General features: G+C 56.9%; 1 protein-coding gene across 2 annotated transcripts in view; it reads right to left on the bottom strand.

The window, feature by feature from the left end:
* UNC5B (unc-5 netrin receptor B) overlaps window positions 1-19,459 on the bottom strand; it is a 93,079-nt gene that overhangs the window by 4,294 nt on the left and 69,326 nt on the right. Inside the window, exons 2-16 of one of the 2 annotated variants that reach the window (XM_039478265.2) lie at window positions 18,681-18,905; window positions 13,858-14,001; window positions 13,273-13,376; window positions 11,847-12,027; window positions 10,953-11,120; window positions 10,029-10,193; window positions 9,775-9,807; window positions 7,371-7,565; window positions 6,660-7,049; window positions 5,945-6,032; window positions 4,924-5,092; window positions 4,565-4,798; window positions 2,644-2,793; window positions 1,856-2,020; window positions 503-684 (exon numbers count right to left, since the gene is read on the bottom strand). In XM_039478265.2, coding sequence (XP_039334199.1) covers window positions 503-684; window positions 1,856-2,020; window positions 2,644-2,793; window positions 4,565-4,798; window positions 4,924-5,092; window positions 5,945-6,032; window positions 6,660-7,049; window positions 7,371-7,565; window positions 9,775-9,807; window positions 10,029-10,193; window positions 10,953-11,120; window positions 11,847-12,027; window positions 13,273-13,376; window positions 13,858-14,001; window positions 18,681-18,905 — 2,593 coding nt within the window. The remainder of the gene's footprint in view (window positions 1-502; window positions 685-1,855; window positions 2,021-2,643; window positions 2,794-4,564; window positions 4,799-4,923; window positions 5,093-5,944; window positions 6,033-6,659; window positions 7,050-7,370; window positions 7,566-9,774; window positions 9,808-10,028; window positions 10,194-10,952; window positions 11,121-11,846; window positions 12,028-13,272; window positions 13,377-13,857; window positions 14,002-18,680; window positions 18,906-19,459) is intronic. The other variant, XM_039478266.2, reaches the window with a different exon arrangement.

Raw genomic sequence — 19,459 nt, 5'->3', positions numbered from 1 at the left:
TCTAATCTAAAGCATCTGCTCGATGCAGGTTTATTACAAATTTTTCGATACGTATAATACTGATTATCATTGGCCTTATGTTTATCCAGCATTTGAAGTTGTCCAAAGGATTCCGACACCAAGGTGTATCTGGTCAGTCAGCAAGTGTCTCCAGAGCACCTGCTCTGTCCTAGATAACAGGAGCTGACAATGACGTCACTGGGCTGATGCCCTGGCTTCGAGTCTCCCTGTTCTGGGAGAGGGGCAGGTGGAGCGTTACCCCGCACAATGGGAAAAGGGCAGGGCCTGAGCATCTGCCTGGCTCCAGGACATGATGCTCCTCAAGGGAACGGTATTTTTGAACTTTGCATGTCCAATGCTGAGTTCCTGATTTGCCACAAATGGCGGCAAATGAGCAGCTGGTCTGGGAGCTGGTCCAGGTTGTCAGGCTGTGTGCCCTGCCTGCCCCGTGAGGCCTTGAGGATGAAGGAGATCGGGGTGGGCCATGGTGTGGGATACTCACCGGTCCATAGAGAGCTTCTGTGCCAACATCCGCCAGTCATTGCCCCGTGAGTTGGGGGCATCTAGGCTGTTGCATATTTTCTGGCGGATAGACAGTGGGATCTTGAAGGCGTAAGGCCCCAGCTGGGTGGTGACAGTGCTGCCAGGGGCAGAACAGAGAGTGTCCAGGGAGCCAGCCGGTGTCTGTAAGGGCGGGGACCAAGAGTGAGGGGGGCACAGCGCTCAGCATCTGCCCTCCAGCCTCCCTGCCCTTGGACTGTGAGTTCATTGAGGCTTGAGTCACTCCCACCTCCTCTGGACAGGCTCCTACTGCTCAGGCAGGGGCTTTGCCCCTGAAGGGTCAGTTCCCAAGAGCAAGGCAGGGGGTGCACCATGCTTATGTAAGGCCCCAGGCAAATGCAGACGCAGCCTTATAGTTAGGAAGCCCCAAGGAGCCTCAGCCACAGTCTAACCCACATACACCCATTTTACAGGTGGAAAGTGAAGTCTAGAAATGTGGAGTGGCTTGCTCATGGCCACATGCCAAGTTAGTGGCAGACCTGGGTCCAGACCTATATCCAGTGCTCTTTACAATGCCCCAAGAATAGGATCTAGTGTTGCCCTGGGTGGCCTGGGTTTTTAAACCTCAATATGGATTTATAGTGGTTAAGAACCACAGGCCTGGTCCTTGTATCAGCCTGGGTTCAAATCCAGTCTTGCCATTGTATCGTGTGCAAATCCTTGCCCTTCCTGAAGCCTACTTTCTCACCTCCCAGGTGGGGATCATATCTGTCATGCGTCTCCCAGTGTTTGAGAAGATTTAATGAGATCATATAAGTTTTCTGGTACATGCCAAGCATTCACGGATCTCACTAAATCAATATTGATCTCAATCAATGAATGATGCTTGTTAGCAAAACATGACCAAATCCCTGCTCAGACTTGTGATGTGAGAGGGAACTACAGGGGTCTGTGTGGTGCCTCCCAGCCCCAAACCCCAGAGGACAGTGTCCTCTGGCCCTCACCTCCGCCAGAGTGGTGTGCAGCTGGAATACCTGCCCCCTCTTCCCTCACCTCCGCTAGCGTGGTGTGCAGCTGGAATATCTGCCCCCCTTCCCTTAGCCCCACCAGCGTGGTGTGCAGCTGGAATGTCTGCCCCCCGTTCCCTCACCTCTTGCCAGCGTGGTGTGCAGCTGGAATGTCTAGTCCCCCTTCCCTCACCTCTGCCAGCGTGGTGTGCAGCTGGAATGTCTAGCCCCCCTTCCCTCACCTCTGCCAGCGTGATGTGCAGCTGGAATATCTGGCCCCCTTTCCCTCACCCCCATCATCGTGGTGTGCAGCTGGAATATCTGCCTCCCCACCCTCCTTCCCTCACCTCCGCCAGCGTGGTGTGCAGCTGGAATATCTGGCCTTCCCCTTCCACCTGCCGCACACAGATCTTGCAGGTGAGCTCCGTGGAGGCCAAGCTGTGCCTCTCCAGGGTGAAAGTGCAGTGCAGGGCCTTCTGGCTGCCGCTCCAGATGTGATAGAAGGGGATCTCCTGCAGGAGGAGGGCATTAGGACCAGGCAGGCGAGGCCAGCCGGCCCTGTCCTCATGGAAATGGAGGCTTTGGGAAGGGTTGGGAGCTTCAGGGGGCAGTTCAGGCCTCTCCTCCCAGATGGGCAGAGGTCAAGTCCCCTAAGCTAGCCAGCTGAGTTGGTGTCAGGCCCTCAGTTCTAGAAGGGACCTGAGGCAGTGTATGTGGGGGAGGGAAAGACACAGGTGTGTGTGTGTGTGTGTGTGTGTGTGTGTGTGTGTGTGTGTGTGTGTATTGGGGGCTGAGGGGCCTCATGGTCTCAAGTGCTGCTGGGTGGGCAGCAGGCTGTGGCGTCAGAGATGAGACGGACAGTCTGCCAGAGGGCATGCCTGGAAGGGTGGGGGGAGGTTCTGTGAGGATGAAGGGCGCAGGCATCTGTGCGTGGGAGTGTGTGACAGGGCAGGAGTGTGCATGTGGCTGCCCATCGCCGTGAATTTGGGGACGTGCCTGGGGATGGCTGGGAGGAGATGGAGACAGCGGTGAGAGACCCAGGGACGGGTAAGGCACAGGACAGAGCGGGAGGGAGCTGGTATTCCTGGGCAGCCTTTAAGTGGTGCCCCTCCCCACCCATGAGCCCAGCCCTCACCTGATATTTGGCCAGCAGCTTGCTCCTCCAATGGGCATGCGGGAGGTCATGGAGGGAGAGGCGCAGGTTGTGGTAACTGTCCTTGAACACCAGGGGTTTTGGCTCCTCCACCAAGTAGCCGCCCAGAGTCCGCTCCAGCTCGAGCACCTCCTGTAGGCCAGGGGCATGGGGAAGGGGAGCCCATCGCACTTGGCCAATGGGCCTCTTCTGCTGCACTCTGTGGGGCAGTGGGCAGGGGCCCATCTGAGTGCATGGCTGGGCATTTGCAAGAGCTCACAGAGGGCTTATTGTGTGGGAAGATGAATGGATGATGGATGGATGGCAGACAGTGGGACAGATGACTAGATGAATGAATCTTCAGATGATCGTATGGCTAATAAATGGACAGATGGATGGATAAATGGATAGATGGCTAGAAAGACAGACAGATGAATATATAGATGGATATACAAGGATGGGTTTGTGAATAGAAAGATGGAAGAAAAGATAAATGAATGGATAGATGAGCAATGATGGGTAAACAGATGGGCTGGTGACTAAATGAGTGTATGGTCAGATGAACAGAAAGATGGATGGATGGATGAACAGAGGGACAGATGGATGGATAATGGATGGGGGGTTGAATAAACAAAGAATGCCATCAGGCCAAAACCTGGTAACTTCTCTCTTGATTTCTATACCACCCTGAGGTCAAAGCTGGACATTAGCCAGTGACCCAGGACCAAGAGATCCGGCTGCAGGAGCACTTCCCAGGTGCCTCCCACCCATTGCAGGGCCACTGGAGTCTCAAGCCAGTGTCCTCCCAGCATGGGACACTCCTTCTCTCATGGGCCTTTCACCTATGTTGTCGGCAGTGTGGGCTTTGGAACAAGTCCCGTGAGCCTGGGAGATGAAGGGGTTGGACAAGGGAGCAGGAATGGGAGGCGCATTCCAGAGCCACCGGAAAGGACCATGAAGGATGAGCCTGAGCTCCTGAGAATGGGAGGAGCACTCGGGGAATGCGCAAGGGCTCTGATGCTGGGGGGTCGGGTGGTGAATAGCGGTGCTAATGCAGGGCTCCGCACCTGCCATCATCAGGCTCTAGGTACTAAAAGACACCCCCCCCCCCCACTTCCCTCCCTCCAGTCCCAACCACTCCTCATCTGTACAACCCACCCTTCACTTGGGGCACTGCTCTCCATCCTTTTGCACATGCTAGGAGCCTGGCTGTCAGCCTTAACCCCTGCTTCCGCTGCCCATCCCATCAGTCACTGGTTCTGTCCATTTGACGGACTATAATACACAGCATCCAGCCCCGCCTATCCTGGCTGCTGCCACTACCTGTGGCCCAGGGTCCAGCCCCAGTTTCTCAACAGGCCTCTCCACCTCTCGTCTACCCACCCGAGTGTAGCCACAGAGGCTTGCTAAAGAGCACCTGTAAACAGGTGTCTTCCGGGTCCATCCCCGTTCATACAGGATAGATTCCAAATTCCTTGGGATGACCCCTGCGGCTCCTGGGAAGTTCGGCCCTGCCCATCTCTCCCGCCCTCACATTCACACATTCCCTATGCCTTTCAGTCGGTCATGCTGAAACAGATATGAAACACAGTCATTTCTGTTGGTCTGGAATGCCCTTCACTGCTGCATGTCAGCTTTCTCAGAGATCCTCCCCACCAGCCCGGGCCCCTCCCAGTCTGATGCTCCCTCAGTCCTGGACAGACCCCATCAGAGCCTTCACGGATCCCTGGTCTGCCTCCCACCTCTAACCTGGATCTTGGTGAGGCAGGCCCTGTACCCAAGGCTGTTTCAGTGTGTGAAGGCTGCATGCGTGACTTAATAAGGCTGGTGGCGGGGAGGGCCCATGAGCCTGGGGACGGAGATGCTGGCAGAGACCATGCAGCTGGCTGACCAGGGCTGTGTGGGCATCTGCAGTTGGCCCTACCTTCAGTGCCACAGGTGTGTCCTCCAGGCAGTAGACCCGGAGGCTATACTCCAGGGAGGTGCAGAGGGCGGGGGCGAAGACAGCCAGCTGGAGCCGTTTGACTGCTGAGCGGGAGTAGGACTCGCCCGTGAACACGTAGGTGCCCAGCTGGTCCAGCAGGATGTGGCAGGCCCTGGGCTCCAGCTGGCAGTAGCAGGGTGTGTTCAGGGTCTCCTCGTCCAGGGTTACCACCTCCTGAAGGGGACAGCAAGGGTGGGGTAGTGGTCACAGTGATTTGGTCTGGGCCAGATGCAAGGGGCTTTCTCTTGCTGCCCAGGGCAGGTTGGGAGAGCTGGGCCAGGCTTCACCCTGGCTCTCACCTCCCAGTGGCCCTGGTGGGCCTGGGTCTTGAGCTGAAAGATCCAGTCGCCGGCACTGACTTCGGCACAGTGGGGTACAGTGAGGATGATGGGGCGGCACAGCAGGAGGCCTGCAGGCCCGCAGGTCACCGAGGGGCTCAACACTGTCTGGGTCCCTTCTGACAGCGGGCTGGGGAGGACACAGGGCAGGAGGGAGGCAGTGAGGGGAGGCCTGGAGAGCTCAGCAAGGGTGCAGAGTCCTGCTGGGCACCCAAGTCTGCCCACTGCCCGGGAGGTGGAGGGCAGCTCTGCCACTCAGGGCTCTGCATTCCCAGAGGTCGTCGGGGCAAAGGAGGCAGAGAAAATGCCATGAACCTTGAGGTTGTTTGCGGATTTTTGCTATCCCACTGCAACATTATCATAGCTCAGAATTCCTTGCTTAAATTGTCCGAGGTTGTATAATCTTGGAAGGTTTTCGACAGGTCGCGCCAAAGCGCCCTCCAGAGAGCTGGTTCCAGTCCATGCTCCCACGTGCCACAGGAGGCCATGTTCCCCTGGCCAGCATCAGGGTATTATCATTTGGACCTTGGATAAAGGTCCTTACAAATTCCTTAATCTAAAAAACATCCCGATATACCTCATGGTTGTTTTCATTAGTTTTCTTTGACTACAAATTAGACTGAACATTTTCTCATAACCTGCTGGCCAGTGTGTGTGTGAAAGAGAGTGTGTGTGAATCACTTGTTCAGATCCTTTGCCCAATTTCACAGTAAGGTGTTTAGTTTTTCTTATTGATCTACAAAATCTCTTTACATAGTAAGCATATTCAGCCGTTTGTCATCTTTGCAGCCAGCTCTCCATTGCCTTTGAGCTTTACAATGTACGGTGTTGGTTCTGCAAGTTTTAAACATGGACACAGTAAGACGAATGCTTTCCTTGGAGGACTCTGGTCTTAGCATCAGGCTTAGAAGGAGAGCCAAGTGTGGGCAGGCAGCAAGGGATGGGAGGAAGAAAAAGGAGCAGGGGCTGGGGTTCTACTCACAGGGTGTTTTCTGCCTTGTTGATGAGTAGATACATCTCATAGAACTTGCCCTGGGGAATGGCTCCATTGGGCACCAGCAGGCTGACCCCTATGGGGAGAGGGAGGTCAGCAGGGAGGCCAGGAGCTTAGGAAGACAAGGGGTTGGGAAGTTGGCCCCAGCTAGGGGTCCTGCGCTGCAGGTGGTCACCAGCCAGAGGTGGGAGAGAGGGTCTGGGGACTGGATGCAAGCAGCGGCCAGGTCACTGACCAGTGCTGGCTTGTCTTGGAAGATAGGGGTCTCTGACATTGCTATGGGGACTGGAGGTCCAAGTGCCAGCTGTGTCTCCTAACTCAGTGTATGATGCTGGGAAGCTGCTAATTGCTGGCTTTGCAATCTAAGATGGACACTGCTGCCCCTCTGCTGCTAGTTCTAGGACAGTGCTTTGTAGGTTTGCTGAACTACATAGAATTTTCTCTCTCACTTAACAGAGACACTGAGGCTCGGCAGGTAGCCGGCCCAGGGTTCCTGTGCCCTAGTGAGGGCACAGGCAGGCCTGAAGCCTACTTCTTCTTAGTCAGACCTCTCTGTTTTATACTCACCTCCTGCTGCCAGGCCTCCCCTTCCCCATCTGTGAGATGGGATAGGGCAGCCCTATCTTCTGCTGGATGGGTGTTGGGGCAGCCCACAGAGGAGGTGCTAAGGCCAGGCTGATGCACGAGCAGGGCAGAGGCTCACCTGTGCCGGGGATGCTGAGCCTCCCACCCAGGCAGCCAAAGGTGCCGCTGACGCTGCTCCCCGGGTCTCGGGGCAAGCCCAGGAGCTGCTGGGAGCCGAGGCTGGCACTGCGCAGGTGCAGGAAGTGGGTGTCCCGGGTGAAATCGCTAGGGTATGTTCCCGGCGGCAGGACTCCCAGCAGGTCAGCCCCATCTGCCAGGCCTTGCCCAGAGCCTGTGGTGCTGGAGTTGTAGACCTTGACCTTGAGGCTGGGTAAGGAGTCCAGCAGGGGAGAGTTGGTCATGAGGATCTTGTCGGTGGAGTCCTGCAGGGCACACACGGGTCCACGGTAGATGCCGGCGCTGGCTGTCAGGTCGGGAGGCACAGAGGGGTGTAGGAGCTGCGGGTTGCCTGCAGGAGTGGGGGCTACAGTCAGACCCAGCTGTGCCTCAGCTCACTGGCCCAGCTCCCACTGCAAATCCTACCCAAATGTCCAGCTGTGAAAGGCTCAATTGCTGCCAGCTGCAGGAAGCTTTGGGAATCCCACAGCCTGGGTCATTCCCTTCCTTCTCTGTATTTCTCTAATCCACACCCATCCACATAGTTATCTCCAGAGCAAACTCTGGAAAAATCCCAGGAGGGAGTCAAGAGCCTGGCTCTGGTCTGGGTGCCACCACAGCCCTCTGGGTATCCTGCCTCTGCCAACCACCCCAGACACCCTCGGGTTCTTACTAGGCCTCGCCGTCTTGAAGTTGACAGGATGGAAACCGCCGGTCAGAGCGGCAGATGAGTCAGTGATGTCGGTGTCGAAGTCATGGCAGTTTCGGCGGTACACCACCACCCCCACTGCCATGAGCACGGCCACGACCACGAAGACGGCCACCACGAGCCCCGCATACAGCGCCGCATCCCCCGAGGCCTCCAGCACTGCGGGGACAGGAGGACCACATAAGGGGCAGACCAGGTGCTGGGGGAGTCAGGGAGGCCCTGGGTCCCTGGAAAGGGCAGGGCCCAGGGCCAACCAGCGTGGTGCTGAGTTCCAGTCTGAGCCCTGCTTCCACAGGCTGGCAACCTCGGGCAAGCCCTGAACTCCTCTATTGGTAAGACGGGCTAGAAGCCCCTGCCTTACTGCCCTCCTAGTTGTGGCAATGAGAAAAAAAAGAACAAACATGATCATGCCATGTTTGAACTCATGCTCACTGCTGAGGAGACAGGGTCTGTGGCTGGGAGTCACTGGGGCTACACCATTTGCCCTGTGGGTGCTGGGATGAAAACCAGTGAGTCTACAGCAATTTCCACAGGACCAAAGGCCCTGGCTCTGCTTCTTTGTAAGTAGCTGTTCTGACCTCTTCTTCCATTCCATGCTCTGAGGGTAGGAGGTGGAGGGACGGGGAGCCGAAGGCATGGGATGAGACGCACGGCGACGGGGTGGAGAAGAGGTAAGCAGGCGGGAGAAGGATGGGCCAGGGAGGTCACCCACGGCTACACTTTCCTCCCCCAGGCAGACACGGCCAGGCAGGAAGCACCGCAGTCAAAGTGGCAGGGCCTGAAGTAGGACTGTGCGGTAGAGCTTTCTTTTTTTCTTTTTTTTTTTTTTTTGAGACGGAGTTTCGCTCTTGTTACCCGGGCTGGAGTGCAATGGCGCGATCTCGGCTCACCGCAACCTCCGCCTCCTGGGTTCAGGCAATTCTCCTGCCTCAGCCTCCTGGGACTACAGGCACGTGCCACCATGCCCAGCTAATTTTTTTGTATTTTTAGTAGAGACGGGGTTTCACCATGTTGACCAGGATGGTCTCGATCTCTTGACCTCGTGATCCACCCGCCTCGGCCTGCCAAAGTGCTGGGATTACAGGCTTGAGCCACCACGCCTGGCCGCAGTAGAGCTTTCTACAGTGGTGGAGTAGCCTACGTCTGCACTGTCCCGTATGCAGCCACTAGTCACATATGGCTCCTGAACAACTCAAATGTGGCCTGTACCATGGAGGAACTGAATTTAAAAATGTATCTAATTTTAATTAAGCTATATGTAAGTTCATACCGCTGCTTATGGCTGGTGGCTTCCACACTGGGCAGTTCAGGGAGAGCAAAGATGGCAGCCAAGATGGCTGCTCTCCCCCTTGCTTCCTTCGGGAGCTCCAGGAAGCACCTGTTCACGTGCTCTCTCCCTGGAGGTCCCTCAGAGAAGCAGGCCTGCTTCCTCCTCCTGGAGTCCTCCACACTCTGCACTTGGGGCCAGCCTGAGGCTTTCAGCAAGGCAGGGCATAGCTCCCAGCCCTGGATGTCTGCTCACTTCCGACTTCTGTCCTGCTGTATCTCTCCCAGCAGCCCTCACTCTTGGGCTCCCCAGAGGACCCCTCAGGGCTGGGCTCCTGGCTCAGCAGAGAAATGGCTCCCCCAGCTTGGCTCTGCCTCCTGATGCCCTCACTAACACCCAGGCCACTTGCCCGGTGATTTACACTCCAGTCATCCCCAGCCTGACCCCCAGTGAGCTCGGGCGAGGGCCTCACTGATTTTATGATGCCAGAACTATCTGGAAATTGTAGTTTAATTACCATGGGCCAATCTGCTCAAGTGGCTTTGTTGCTGTGATGTGAATGCAGCGGCGGCACAGCCTCTGGGGCTGGAGGGCGAGCCCTCGGGAACTGGCGCTGGGCAGCGGGCATCACAGACAATTTGGGAGGCTTGGCCCAGCTGCTGAGGTGGAGGCACAGCAAAGGGGCATGAGGCTGGACTGAAATGGTGACTCCCTGGACCTGGCCCAGAGAGGAAGGCCAAGGGCATATGGCTAAGAACACCCGCTTTGGCTACAAAAATGTTTGGGTTCAAATCTTGGCTCTGCTACTTCTTGGCTGGGTCTCTGGCAATTCCCTTCTTCTCTCCGAGACTCAGTTTCCCCTCCTATGAGAGGAGGCTCAGTGGGGTGTCCTAGGGCCTTTCTCTTCTGTTAGCCAAGGGTTTGCCTGTCTGCCGCGATGGAGATGCAGACACATGCAGTGTCAGGTGTCGGTGACCCCATGGGGGGTGGGTGGGGGCACCTGCAGCTTTCCCTGCCCTGAACCCTGCACCCAGGTAAAGCCAGCCAAGGAGAACCAGGGATCCCCCAGGGGAAAAAGGACAGCCATGAAATGGGACTTACGGTGGCTGTTGGGGTCGCTTAGAGTTTTCTTATCTGTCAAGGGAAATAAAGGGAAAGACAATGACACAGGTGACAGGGAAAGGACGGCAGGGAAGGCAAGGGAACAGTGAGATGAGATGAGGGATGTGGTGGGGGGCAGAGACCCTGATGACGCCACACTGCAGGCCGGGCACTGAGGCATGGGGCTGGGCTTGGGGACCCTTACATGGCTCCAGAGTCCCCACCTCCAGGGCCCCAACTTCCCCATGACTCACTTTGCATGCACAGCCCGTCTGTGCAGTTCTTAGAGTCGAGCAGTGTCCCGCTGCAGTCACGGCCTCCATTCTGGGGCGGGGGCGCCATGCACTCGCGGCTGCGCCAGTGGGCACACTCGGTGCTGCAGGCTGACCACTTGCTCCACTCCGTCCATGCCCCATCAACTGTTAAGAGTATGACACACAGGAGCACATGCACACACAGACATGGGCACACACGGTCACGTGTGCAGAACACAGCAATGCCTGAACACACGCGCATGCAAACACACCATGGAAGGAAAAGAGGAACCCAGGACACATGTGTGCCACACAGGGAAATCCACGTGATATCCACATGGCCCATGCCAAGGAGCGGCCAGATGAACCAGGCAGGTGGACAAAGAGGGTACAGATAGATGTGTAAGCTTATCAACACGAGACAGCCCAGTCCACAACCGTACACACACACACACACACACAAATAGGGTAAAGAAAAACAGTGTAGGCACAAACATGCCGCCCAAGGGAGAGAACGCAGCACATGTGCGGGGGCAGGGGAGCAGAGGGGCCGCACGGAGAGTGAGATGAGTGGGAGGATTGTCAGTAGCAATAGGGTCTGTGGCCACGGTTGTCTTAACTGTTATGGGCAAAAGGCTGTCCCTGAGGCTGGGCAGCTCTGAAACCTTGGCCTGGGGCTGACACACTGACACTCAGAACCCTTGGCTCAGAGGGCAGAAGAGCCCAGCCTAGAGGGTGAGAGAGAAGGGGCCACCGCTCAGAGCCTCTGAGCATCTAGTCCAGCCTGGGCAGTCGGCTGTGGGCTTGGGCCACGCACCTTCTGCTCCCCATGCTGGGGAGAGAATGGCCATCCTGGCTCTGGCACACAATACAGAGGATGGGACAGGGTTCAGGGTGGGGCTAAGTGGGGACAAGTCACCTTACCTGGGCAGACAGTGGTGCAGGCGGTCTTCTGGAAGGCCTGGCCCTCGCAGAAGGCCCCTCCGTTGAGTGGGGTGGGGTTGGTGCAGGTCCGGGTGCGCTTCTGCCAGCCTCGGCCACAGCGATTAGAGCACGGTGACCACTCTGCCCAGCTGGACCAGCCGCCATTCACTGCAAGGCAGCAGCTGTCACCTGGTTGGCCTGGCTCTGGGACCCTCTACCCTCCCCCAAACCCATCCCTCACCCTGATGAGGCTCCTCTGCTGAAGCCTGGCCTCCCTGGTGAGACCCTTTCTGCCTACAGAGTGAGGGATTCAGAAGTGGCAGGCAGAGCTGGGCTGCAACCGCCAGCACTAGAGGGGACCCGGGAAGTTACGGTCTATGCCCCCACCTTGTTGTCAGACGGCAAAGAAGGTCCAGAAAGGGCTGCCACTTCCCCAGGGTCACCCTGGGAGTGATGGGGGCCTGGGACTCTGCCTGGGGCTCTTTCTAGAACTCTGTAAAGTCAGCTTAGCTTTGGCTCCACTCCTTCCACCCATAGGGCCCAAGGGGGCAGCAGAGAACAGCTTACAAGCCTGGGCATCAGTCCTTAACTCTACCAGGACAACAGGCTTCTGGGCACACTGACTGGGCCCTGCCTCAGCCCCCAGACTTGGAGAGAACTGGGTCTTCTCTGTCAGAGTTAGCCAAGGCATCCTGAGAACTGGGGAGTGCTCCTGGCTGGGGACCCAGGAATGTCCAACTTGGCCATGAATTTTGCCGCGTTGTGACCTTGGTCAAATCACTTCCCCTCTCTGGGCTGCATCCTCCCTACCAATCCAGGGGTCCTACCTAGCCCCAGGCTCTCCCCTCCCCTCCCTTGAAGGTATCTGCCCCTCCCACCCCGAGAGGCCCGCACCGTAGACGGTAACGGTGGCAGTGGTACTCCGGCGTTTGGCCACAATGTTCTTGGCCACGCAGGTATAGTTGGCCGTGTCCGACAGGCGGGCCTGGCGGATGATGAGGTTGTGGTCGATGGTGAGCAGGAAGTTGGTGTCCTGGGTGGGGTCGATGACATCCTCATTCTTGAGCCATTCCACCTGCAAGAGTGGGGGTGAGAGGGCAGTGAGGGCCCGGGGCAGGTCTGACCATAAACAGGGCAGTTCTACCTGGGTCCAAGCCACGGTCGTGACGGTGACAAGGCAGGACCTTGGGGGAACTATAGCACCGTACAGCTCCGTGGTTAAGAGCGCCATTTGCCAGCCGGGCAGTCTTGGGAGGGGACTTACCACTCAGGGCCTCAGTTTCATCAACTGCAAGATGGAAATGAATAGCACCTACCCCATAGGATCCATCGTGAGGATTACACGCGTTAGCATGTGTGAGGTGCCGAGAACAGTGCTCAGAGTAAGTTAAGCTAACTAAATAAGCACTAGCTAGGAGGATCTGTCTTTATCATTAACACCTCCCGTTCCTAGATCTGGCAGACCTGGGTCCAAACCCCAGCTCTGCCACTCACCAGCTGCCTCGCCCTAGGTGGCCACTGGGCCCCTCCCAGCCCTGTTTCCCCGCTGTAGGATGGAATGGTAACATCGCTTTGCAGGGCAGCTGCAGAGACCAGCGTGCCAAGTGCCTGGGATACATGAGCCAGGGGTGTTTGTCTGAACCCGCTGTGCAGAGGAGAGCTAGGGCTGGGAGAGGCTGAGTGATGAGTGCACGGTTCTGGGGATCAGACAGGGCTGATCCCAGGCTGGAAGTTCATGGTCCCTACTGCCCCAACCCTCTGCTCCACTGGGCAAAGCCCTAATCCCTGGACCACCAGTGCAGGGAGTGTCTGGAACACAGGTACGGACGGTGAGAGAGGACAGGCAATCCAAAGGCTATGTGCTTTCAGGAAGGGGTGACCAGCTGGCGGGGGAGAACACACACACACACACACACACACACACACACACACACACTCACACACACACACACACGCACACACGCATCATGGGACTCTTTGGCAGCCATAAACCTGGGGCCTTGGCTTCTGAGTGGGGCAGGAGACAGAGACTGAGCTGGGGGTCTACCTAGGGAGCCCCTGCGAAGGAGTTCTGGGGATTTCTGCCCTAGCCTCCCCATCCTGTGGCATTATGCCTGTGGCAGGCCCAGCTGGGATCTGGCATGTGCTGCGTTCTGCAGAGGTGGCAGCTCCCTTTCCTGTCCCAAGCCTGGATCTCATCTGTAAAAGGGGAAGGGCTCTGGGAGACTAGCATCATGGCTGGTGGTGAATACCATGCCTGTCTGGCCCCTGTAGGCATGGCCACAGGGCCGTGCTCAGTGGTCCCTACGTCCCCGCTCACCTCGGCAACGGGCATCCCCTCCGGCGGGCGGCACTGCAGGAGAACCTCATGGTCCAGGGGCACCTCCTTGCCCAGAGGCTCCTGATCGAAGTTCTTGCGCAGGTCTGGGAGAAGCGAGAGGGTCCCAAGGCAGTCAGGTGTGGGCAGGATTGGAACCTGATGTGCTACACTGTGGCCACTGGGTGGCAGTGCAGACCCAAGGAACTGTTCATGGGCCCACCTGGCCTTTGCCTGGGGAATTTCCTCTTCTCCAAAGGAAGGGGCCTCACTAGGCTGACTTGGGGGACCAGGGTTCCTTCCCTGACTCTGGGATCCTAAGCACATAGTAGCCCAGGATAGGATGGGTGAGGAAGCTGCCAGCTTCTTTTCTATAGAAGTAGATGAAAAGGGGTGCAGGTTTTGGGTCTAGGAGCCCTCTCTGAGCTGGCATCCATGTGCTGGGATGTCTCTGCCATGGGCATCCTCCGCCAAGGATGGTGGAGGGGGCCCCACAGATGTGAAGTTCCCTCTCCAGCATCCTCGGTGATGGGTAAGGGTCCTGCAGGGACAGGGTGGGGGGTCGGGGTGGGGGTCAAGGTGGCGTACAGGCAATGCGGACGTAAGCTCGGCGACTCTTGGTGGTGCCCGCAGAGCTCCAGGCCACACATTGGCACCAGTAATCCTCCAGCCCAAAGAGCTCCTCCACCTGCTGTCGCGACACCTCGATCTGTACCTCACGCACCCGCAGGCCTGGGAGGAAAAGAGAGAACTGTCAGGGGGCAGGGGCAAAGCCAGCATGTGAGGCATAGGACACCCCTCTGCCTTCCACCTCGGGTCCTGCTGGCTCTCCCACCCAGGTGCCCCTTTCCACCCATTCCTCCTAGCTCCTGTCTCCACCCTGGCCCAAGCCTCACGGCCACTCACCTGCACACTGCAGAGGCTAACACAAGCCCTCTGCCCCATCCAGTGTGCTCCACCTGGCAGCTAGTGTCATCTCCAAAATGCACAGGTGGTGTGTCATTCCTCCCTGATAGGAGACCCTTCCTGTGGGGTCTCAGTGGCCTGCCGGCCGGCAGGGTCATCCCTGCAAGTGGCTCTGAGCTGCATTGTGCATCCACCATTCTCACCCCACGGTGGCCTCACCAGGTGTCTCCCAGACCCCCGTGTGCCCTGGCTCCGCAGCCACGGGCCCTTGCACATCAGTCCCCTGCCTGGAACTCTTCTGTCTCCTCTGGGCCCAGTGGCTTCCCAGTCACGGCCAGATTTCAGCTCAGCCTCACTTCCTGAGGAAAGCCCCCTCCCCGCTGTGCCTCCCCCATACTCTCCCATGGCTCGACACTCCCACTGCTGCTCCGGATGTTTGTCTATGCAGTAATCACTCCCCTACCCAGGCTTATCTCCTCCCAGAACCCACCATTAACTGGACCCAGATTATTTATGGACGCGTTCATGGGTTAAATGTCTGTCTCTTGCAGGAGAACAAGATGGGGCTTTGTTCTGCTTGCTGCAGTGGCCCAGGGCTTGGCACAGGAAGGGGGCTCAGCATGTGCAGAGGTGGGGTGCTGGCTCTCCCTGGTCACCATTCAAGCCCTGTGTGCCTGGAGCTGAGGAAGTCCCTCTTCCAGGGAGCCCCTGATCTCTCAATGGCTCCCTGCTAGGGCCTAGGAAACTCCCTAGATAATGGGACCCACCAACCTATGAAAAGGGTTACTCAGTCTTCTGCCAACCATCCCTCAATGAAGCGCTCCACGCTCAGGAAAGGAGGGAACCTGCCAGGAATGGGAACATCCATCTGAAGTTCCTCCCCAAAGGTTAGAGAGCCCTCCTCTTTCTCCAGGAAGCCTCCCTGACTGTCTCGTGTCTCCGAATTTCTAAAGCTGCTCCTCCCTGCCGCAATGTATCCTAGCTCATCCTCTCATTGCACCATGGGTTGTTAAGGTTCGCACACCCGGTGGCACAGTGCGTAAGGACAGGGTTGGATGGCTGGACAGGTTTGCGTCCTGGACTCACCCTCAAACCCCAGCTGGGAGACCTCTGATAAGTTACTCGGCCTCTCTGAGCCTCAGACCCCTCCCTCATCATAGTAAACTCTCGGGGTAAACTCTAAACAAGTCAGTTGATTGTACCACTGTACTCCAGACTGGGTGCTGGCTACTCTGCCACAGTGCCCACTGGACACAAATATACTCTGGCAAGTCATCTGGATCTCAACCAGCTGCTTCTTTTACCTTTGAAGAAACTGAAGCCCAGAGAGGGTAGGTGGTAGGCCCCAAGTCCTCCAGCAAGCTGCCGCAGAACAGAGGTCAGCTCTCAGTGTCTTTCCCAGGTTAAACTTGGTCCCCTCGCCCACAACTCCTTTTGGGACCTCTCCTGATGACGTCTTTGCCATAACTCTCTTATTGTTGAGGAGGGTGGGGTCCTTGTGTAGGGAGTCCAGACAGGGAGGACAGCCCTGTCCTGATGGTCAAGTATCTAAACGGAGGCGACTGCGGGTTTGCCATCCAGATAAGAGGATGCTTCAGGGGTGGGTGGCAGTGTCTGCCTGCTATGGCTGCCCGAGGGGCTGGCTTCACAGTCAGTGCTGCATGGCCCAGGAAGCAGAGCCCCTGCCCCTTGCTTACCAGGCAGGGCGCACAGAGAGAGACGCAGGGAGCACGGAGATGCAGGGCGCACAGAGACGCAGGGAGCACGGAGATGCAGGGCACACAGAGATGCAGGGCACACAAGACAGGGCCCTTCGGTCTCCCAGACTTGGGACCCAGTGCCAGCTTGCTCTCCCAAGCATGGCAATACCTGGCCCAGGACACCCAGGGTTAGGCTGCCTACCCTGATCTGCCATGAGCTGCTGGGGCCCCGTTCTGCCTCTCCTGGTCCCCAGCTGTCCTCTGTGTTTTCAGGGCTTCAGAGAGTGCCAGGGAAGGCCAGGTCTAGAGAGTAGGAGGCTGAAGTGGAATCAGGCCCCATCATTGCCGAGGAAGCATTGCCCATTATTTGCAGCTAATGGGGACAACAGTGCCCCAATTTCTAGGGCTGGCAGGGCCTGTGTGCCTGGTGGCAGGGGAGTAAGAGCCACGCTGTTACTGTTGGTAACAATCACAGGGCTATTATTACTAATGGCCCGTGAGGGGCCCCAGCAGGCACACTGTTCCCTTGCCTTGCCCGGACCCCCACGGCTGACCTCTGATACAGGCCAGAGGGTCTCACTGGGCAGAGAAGTAAGGACTGTTTGACAGAAAGAGGCCAAGGAAAGCCCGGAAAGAGGACAGAGGAAGCAGGCGTTTATCAACTGCCTGCTGGGCTCTGGCACGCTGCTCCATGCTGTGCGTGTGCCACCTGGCTCTCCCCTCACCAGCACCTTCTGTCAACTTCCCAGTTTACAAAGAGAACTGGGGCTCAGAGAGGTGGAGTGACTTCCCCAGGGTCACTCAGCCTGAGAGTGAGGGCAGCTGGCAAATAGGTGTTGTTTTGCTTCCCTTAAAAATTCCTTTTTTTTCTGGCTGGGCACAGTGGCTCATGCCTGTCATCCCAGCACTCTGGGAGGCTGAGGCAGACACATCATGAGGTTAGGAGATCGAGACCATCCTGACTAACACAGTGAAACCCCGTCTCTACTAAAAATACAAAAAGTTAGCCAGGTGTGGTGATGCATGCCTGTAGTCCCAGCTACTCGGGAGGCTGAGGCAGGAGAATTGCTTGAACCGGGGAGGCAGAGGTTGCAGTGAGCCAAGATCAGACCACTGCACTCCAGCCTGGGCGACACAGCGAGACTCTGTCTCAAAAAAAAAAAAAAAAAATTCCTTTTTCTATTTTTATATTTTAGGTGAGCATGGGGCTCCAAATCTATTTTTAAAAATTATGTTTAAATTGTGTGAAAGTACACATTCTATAAAACTTTAGCATTTTAACCATTTGTAAGCATATGGTTCAGCGACCTTGAATATGTTCCGGAGTATGGTTTTAAGCCTGACTCGTTCTGAAATCTGTGAGCTTTGTGTGACAAAACAGAAACTAGAGAGGGGGAAAGGACAGTGAAACAACATGTCAGGGAGACGGAGAATGAGACAGAGACAGGGGGATGGAGAGAAAAAGAAAGACGGGCCATGGGGAGGAGAGCAAGACAGACACATACGGAAGAGAGAGAGAAATGAGCAGACAGAGCCAGGGACAGAAAGTGGGCCAATGAAGGGGAAAGAAAATGATCCAGAAAGAGACGAGAAAAACAAAACGGAGCCAGGAAGGCTACCCAGGAGCCCACCGAGCCTGACGGGTGACTGAAGGGGGGTCCCACCTGCCTGGTTTTTTGTTTTTGTTTTTGTTTTTGTTTTTGTTTTGTTTTGTGTTTTTGAGATGGAGTTTCACTCTTGTTGCCCAGGCTGTACAATGGCACGACCTTGGCTTACCACATCCTCCGCCTCCTGGGTTCAAGCAATTCTCCTGCCTCAGCTTCCTGAGTAGCTGGAGGGGACAGTGGCTCATGCCTGTAATCCCAGCACTTTGAGAGGCCAAGGTGGGTGGATCACCTGAGGTCAGGGGTTCGAGACCAGCCTGGGCAACATGGAGAAACCCCATCTCTAACTAAAAATACAAAATTAGCCACCTGCCTGTCTTAAGCCCAGGGAAGGGCTATTTACCCCGAGGGCTGCTGTACTACCAACAGGGGCCTGGTGACAAGTGAGTAAGAGCCCCTCACTTAGACCCAAGGGTACCCTGGGGGCAGGCCCAACTCTGGGAGATGCAGGGAGCCCCAGGGCTTTGCCGCCTCCTCTGGGGGTACCGAGGGCCCCCCACATATCCAAGAAGGAAGGGACCCCGTGCTTCCGAGTTTCCCAGTTTCGGCCACTCTCCTCTCTCTCTCCAGATTTGGGCTACATCCCAGCACCACCTATATGGTTATTTACTTAATCCTATCAACTCTTTCTTTTTAACCTAAAACAACTTATTTCTGTGCAGGAAATGCCATATCATTATTGTGAATGGAAACCAGTATCACTTTCCACAAACAGAAAGGAACTGTAAAAATAACGATCGCATTGAATTCTGGGTTGGTGCCATGGGGTGCCAGGGCTGTGAGGCAGAGACCAGCCCTCTTGGTTAATCAGGGAGCTTGGCAGGTGTTTGGGAGGGCTCAAGAGTCCCCACCTGATGGGAACTTGCCCCCTGACAGAAGCAGAAGGATGGAGAGAGAATGGAAAGGGGAAGTAGAGGGCTCATAGGGCACTCGGTGCTGTTGAATGCAGAGGGGATGGTCCCAAAGTCAGGCTGGGACACGTGGCCAGCACTTGGGGAGATGCTAATCCATGGTAAAGCCTGGGGAGGGGGGGGCGGGGGAAACTGAGGCCCAGAAGGGCACCATGGCTGTGTGAAGTCTCATATGGAGCCAGGCTTGTGCCTCTGGGCCTGGGGTGCCCAAGCAAGTGGGGTGGGCTCACCGGTGGCCTCGTCCAGGCCTTCCTGTGTGACATGGTCGTTCTGGCTGACCCAGTCACCGTTGCACTTGAAGTAGATCTGTGTGGCGGGGAAGGCGCGGCAGCGCAGCTCCACAGGCTTGTTCTTCACAATGTAGGCGTCCTGTGGCTCCTGCAGGAAGTAGGGCAGTGGCTCTGCCGGCGCCGACGGGAAGGAGTCGGGGAGCACCTCGCTGCCAGAATCAGTGCCTGCAAGGGAGTGGAGACCTCCATGAGGCTGTGGCTGGGAGGGCCCTGTGGCACCCCTCACCCACCCTGGGGGCCCACTGCAGAGGAAGAGGGCAGGGGAGGCACGGGAGGGGGCAGCCAGAGCCCTGTTGGGGATGCAGTCGGCAACCTGGGTCGAGTCTGGCACTCCTGCTGCCTCAGTTTCCCATCTTGCCCTAGCTTTTAAGAGGCTGGTTTTTATAAAGAGCCAGTTCCCGCTCTGCGATGCTGTGTGATTGTACTTCATTACAGGCAGACAGGCCAGGAGGTGACCTGTCCGGGTGAGGACACCCCTTGGGCCTCCCAGCATCCGCTCCACTGTCCCTGCCCGGCCTCTATCCAGTTCCCCATGGTGACGCCACCAGACCCACCAGACGCAATGGGCTGGAAATGGGGCTGGGGCTGGAGCTCCAACCAGGCCGGCTCTGCCCTGGAGTCACAGCTGCCCTTTGTAGCCCCTGCCAGGATGGCAATCGGGACAGGGGCCAGGGCTGTGGGGCAAGGGTGGGGTGAGCTGGCTGCACCAGGCCTCAGCC

The sequence above is a fragment of the Saimiri boliviensis genome, chromosome 12 (genome assembly GCF_048565385.1).
Source record: "Saimiri boliviensis isolate mSaiBol1 chromosome 12, mSaiBol1.pri, whole genome shotgun sequence".
Classification (NCBI taxonomy): Eukaryota; Metazoa; Chordata; class Mammalia; order Primates; family Cebidae; genus Saimiri; species Saimiri boliviensis.
Note: the sequence above shows the minus strand (reverse complement) of the source record. Positions and strands in the feature narration are given on the sequence as shown.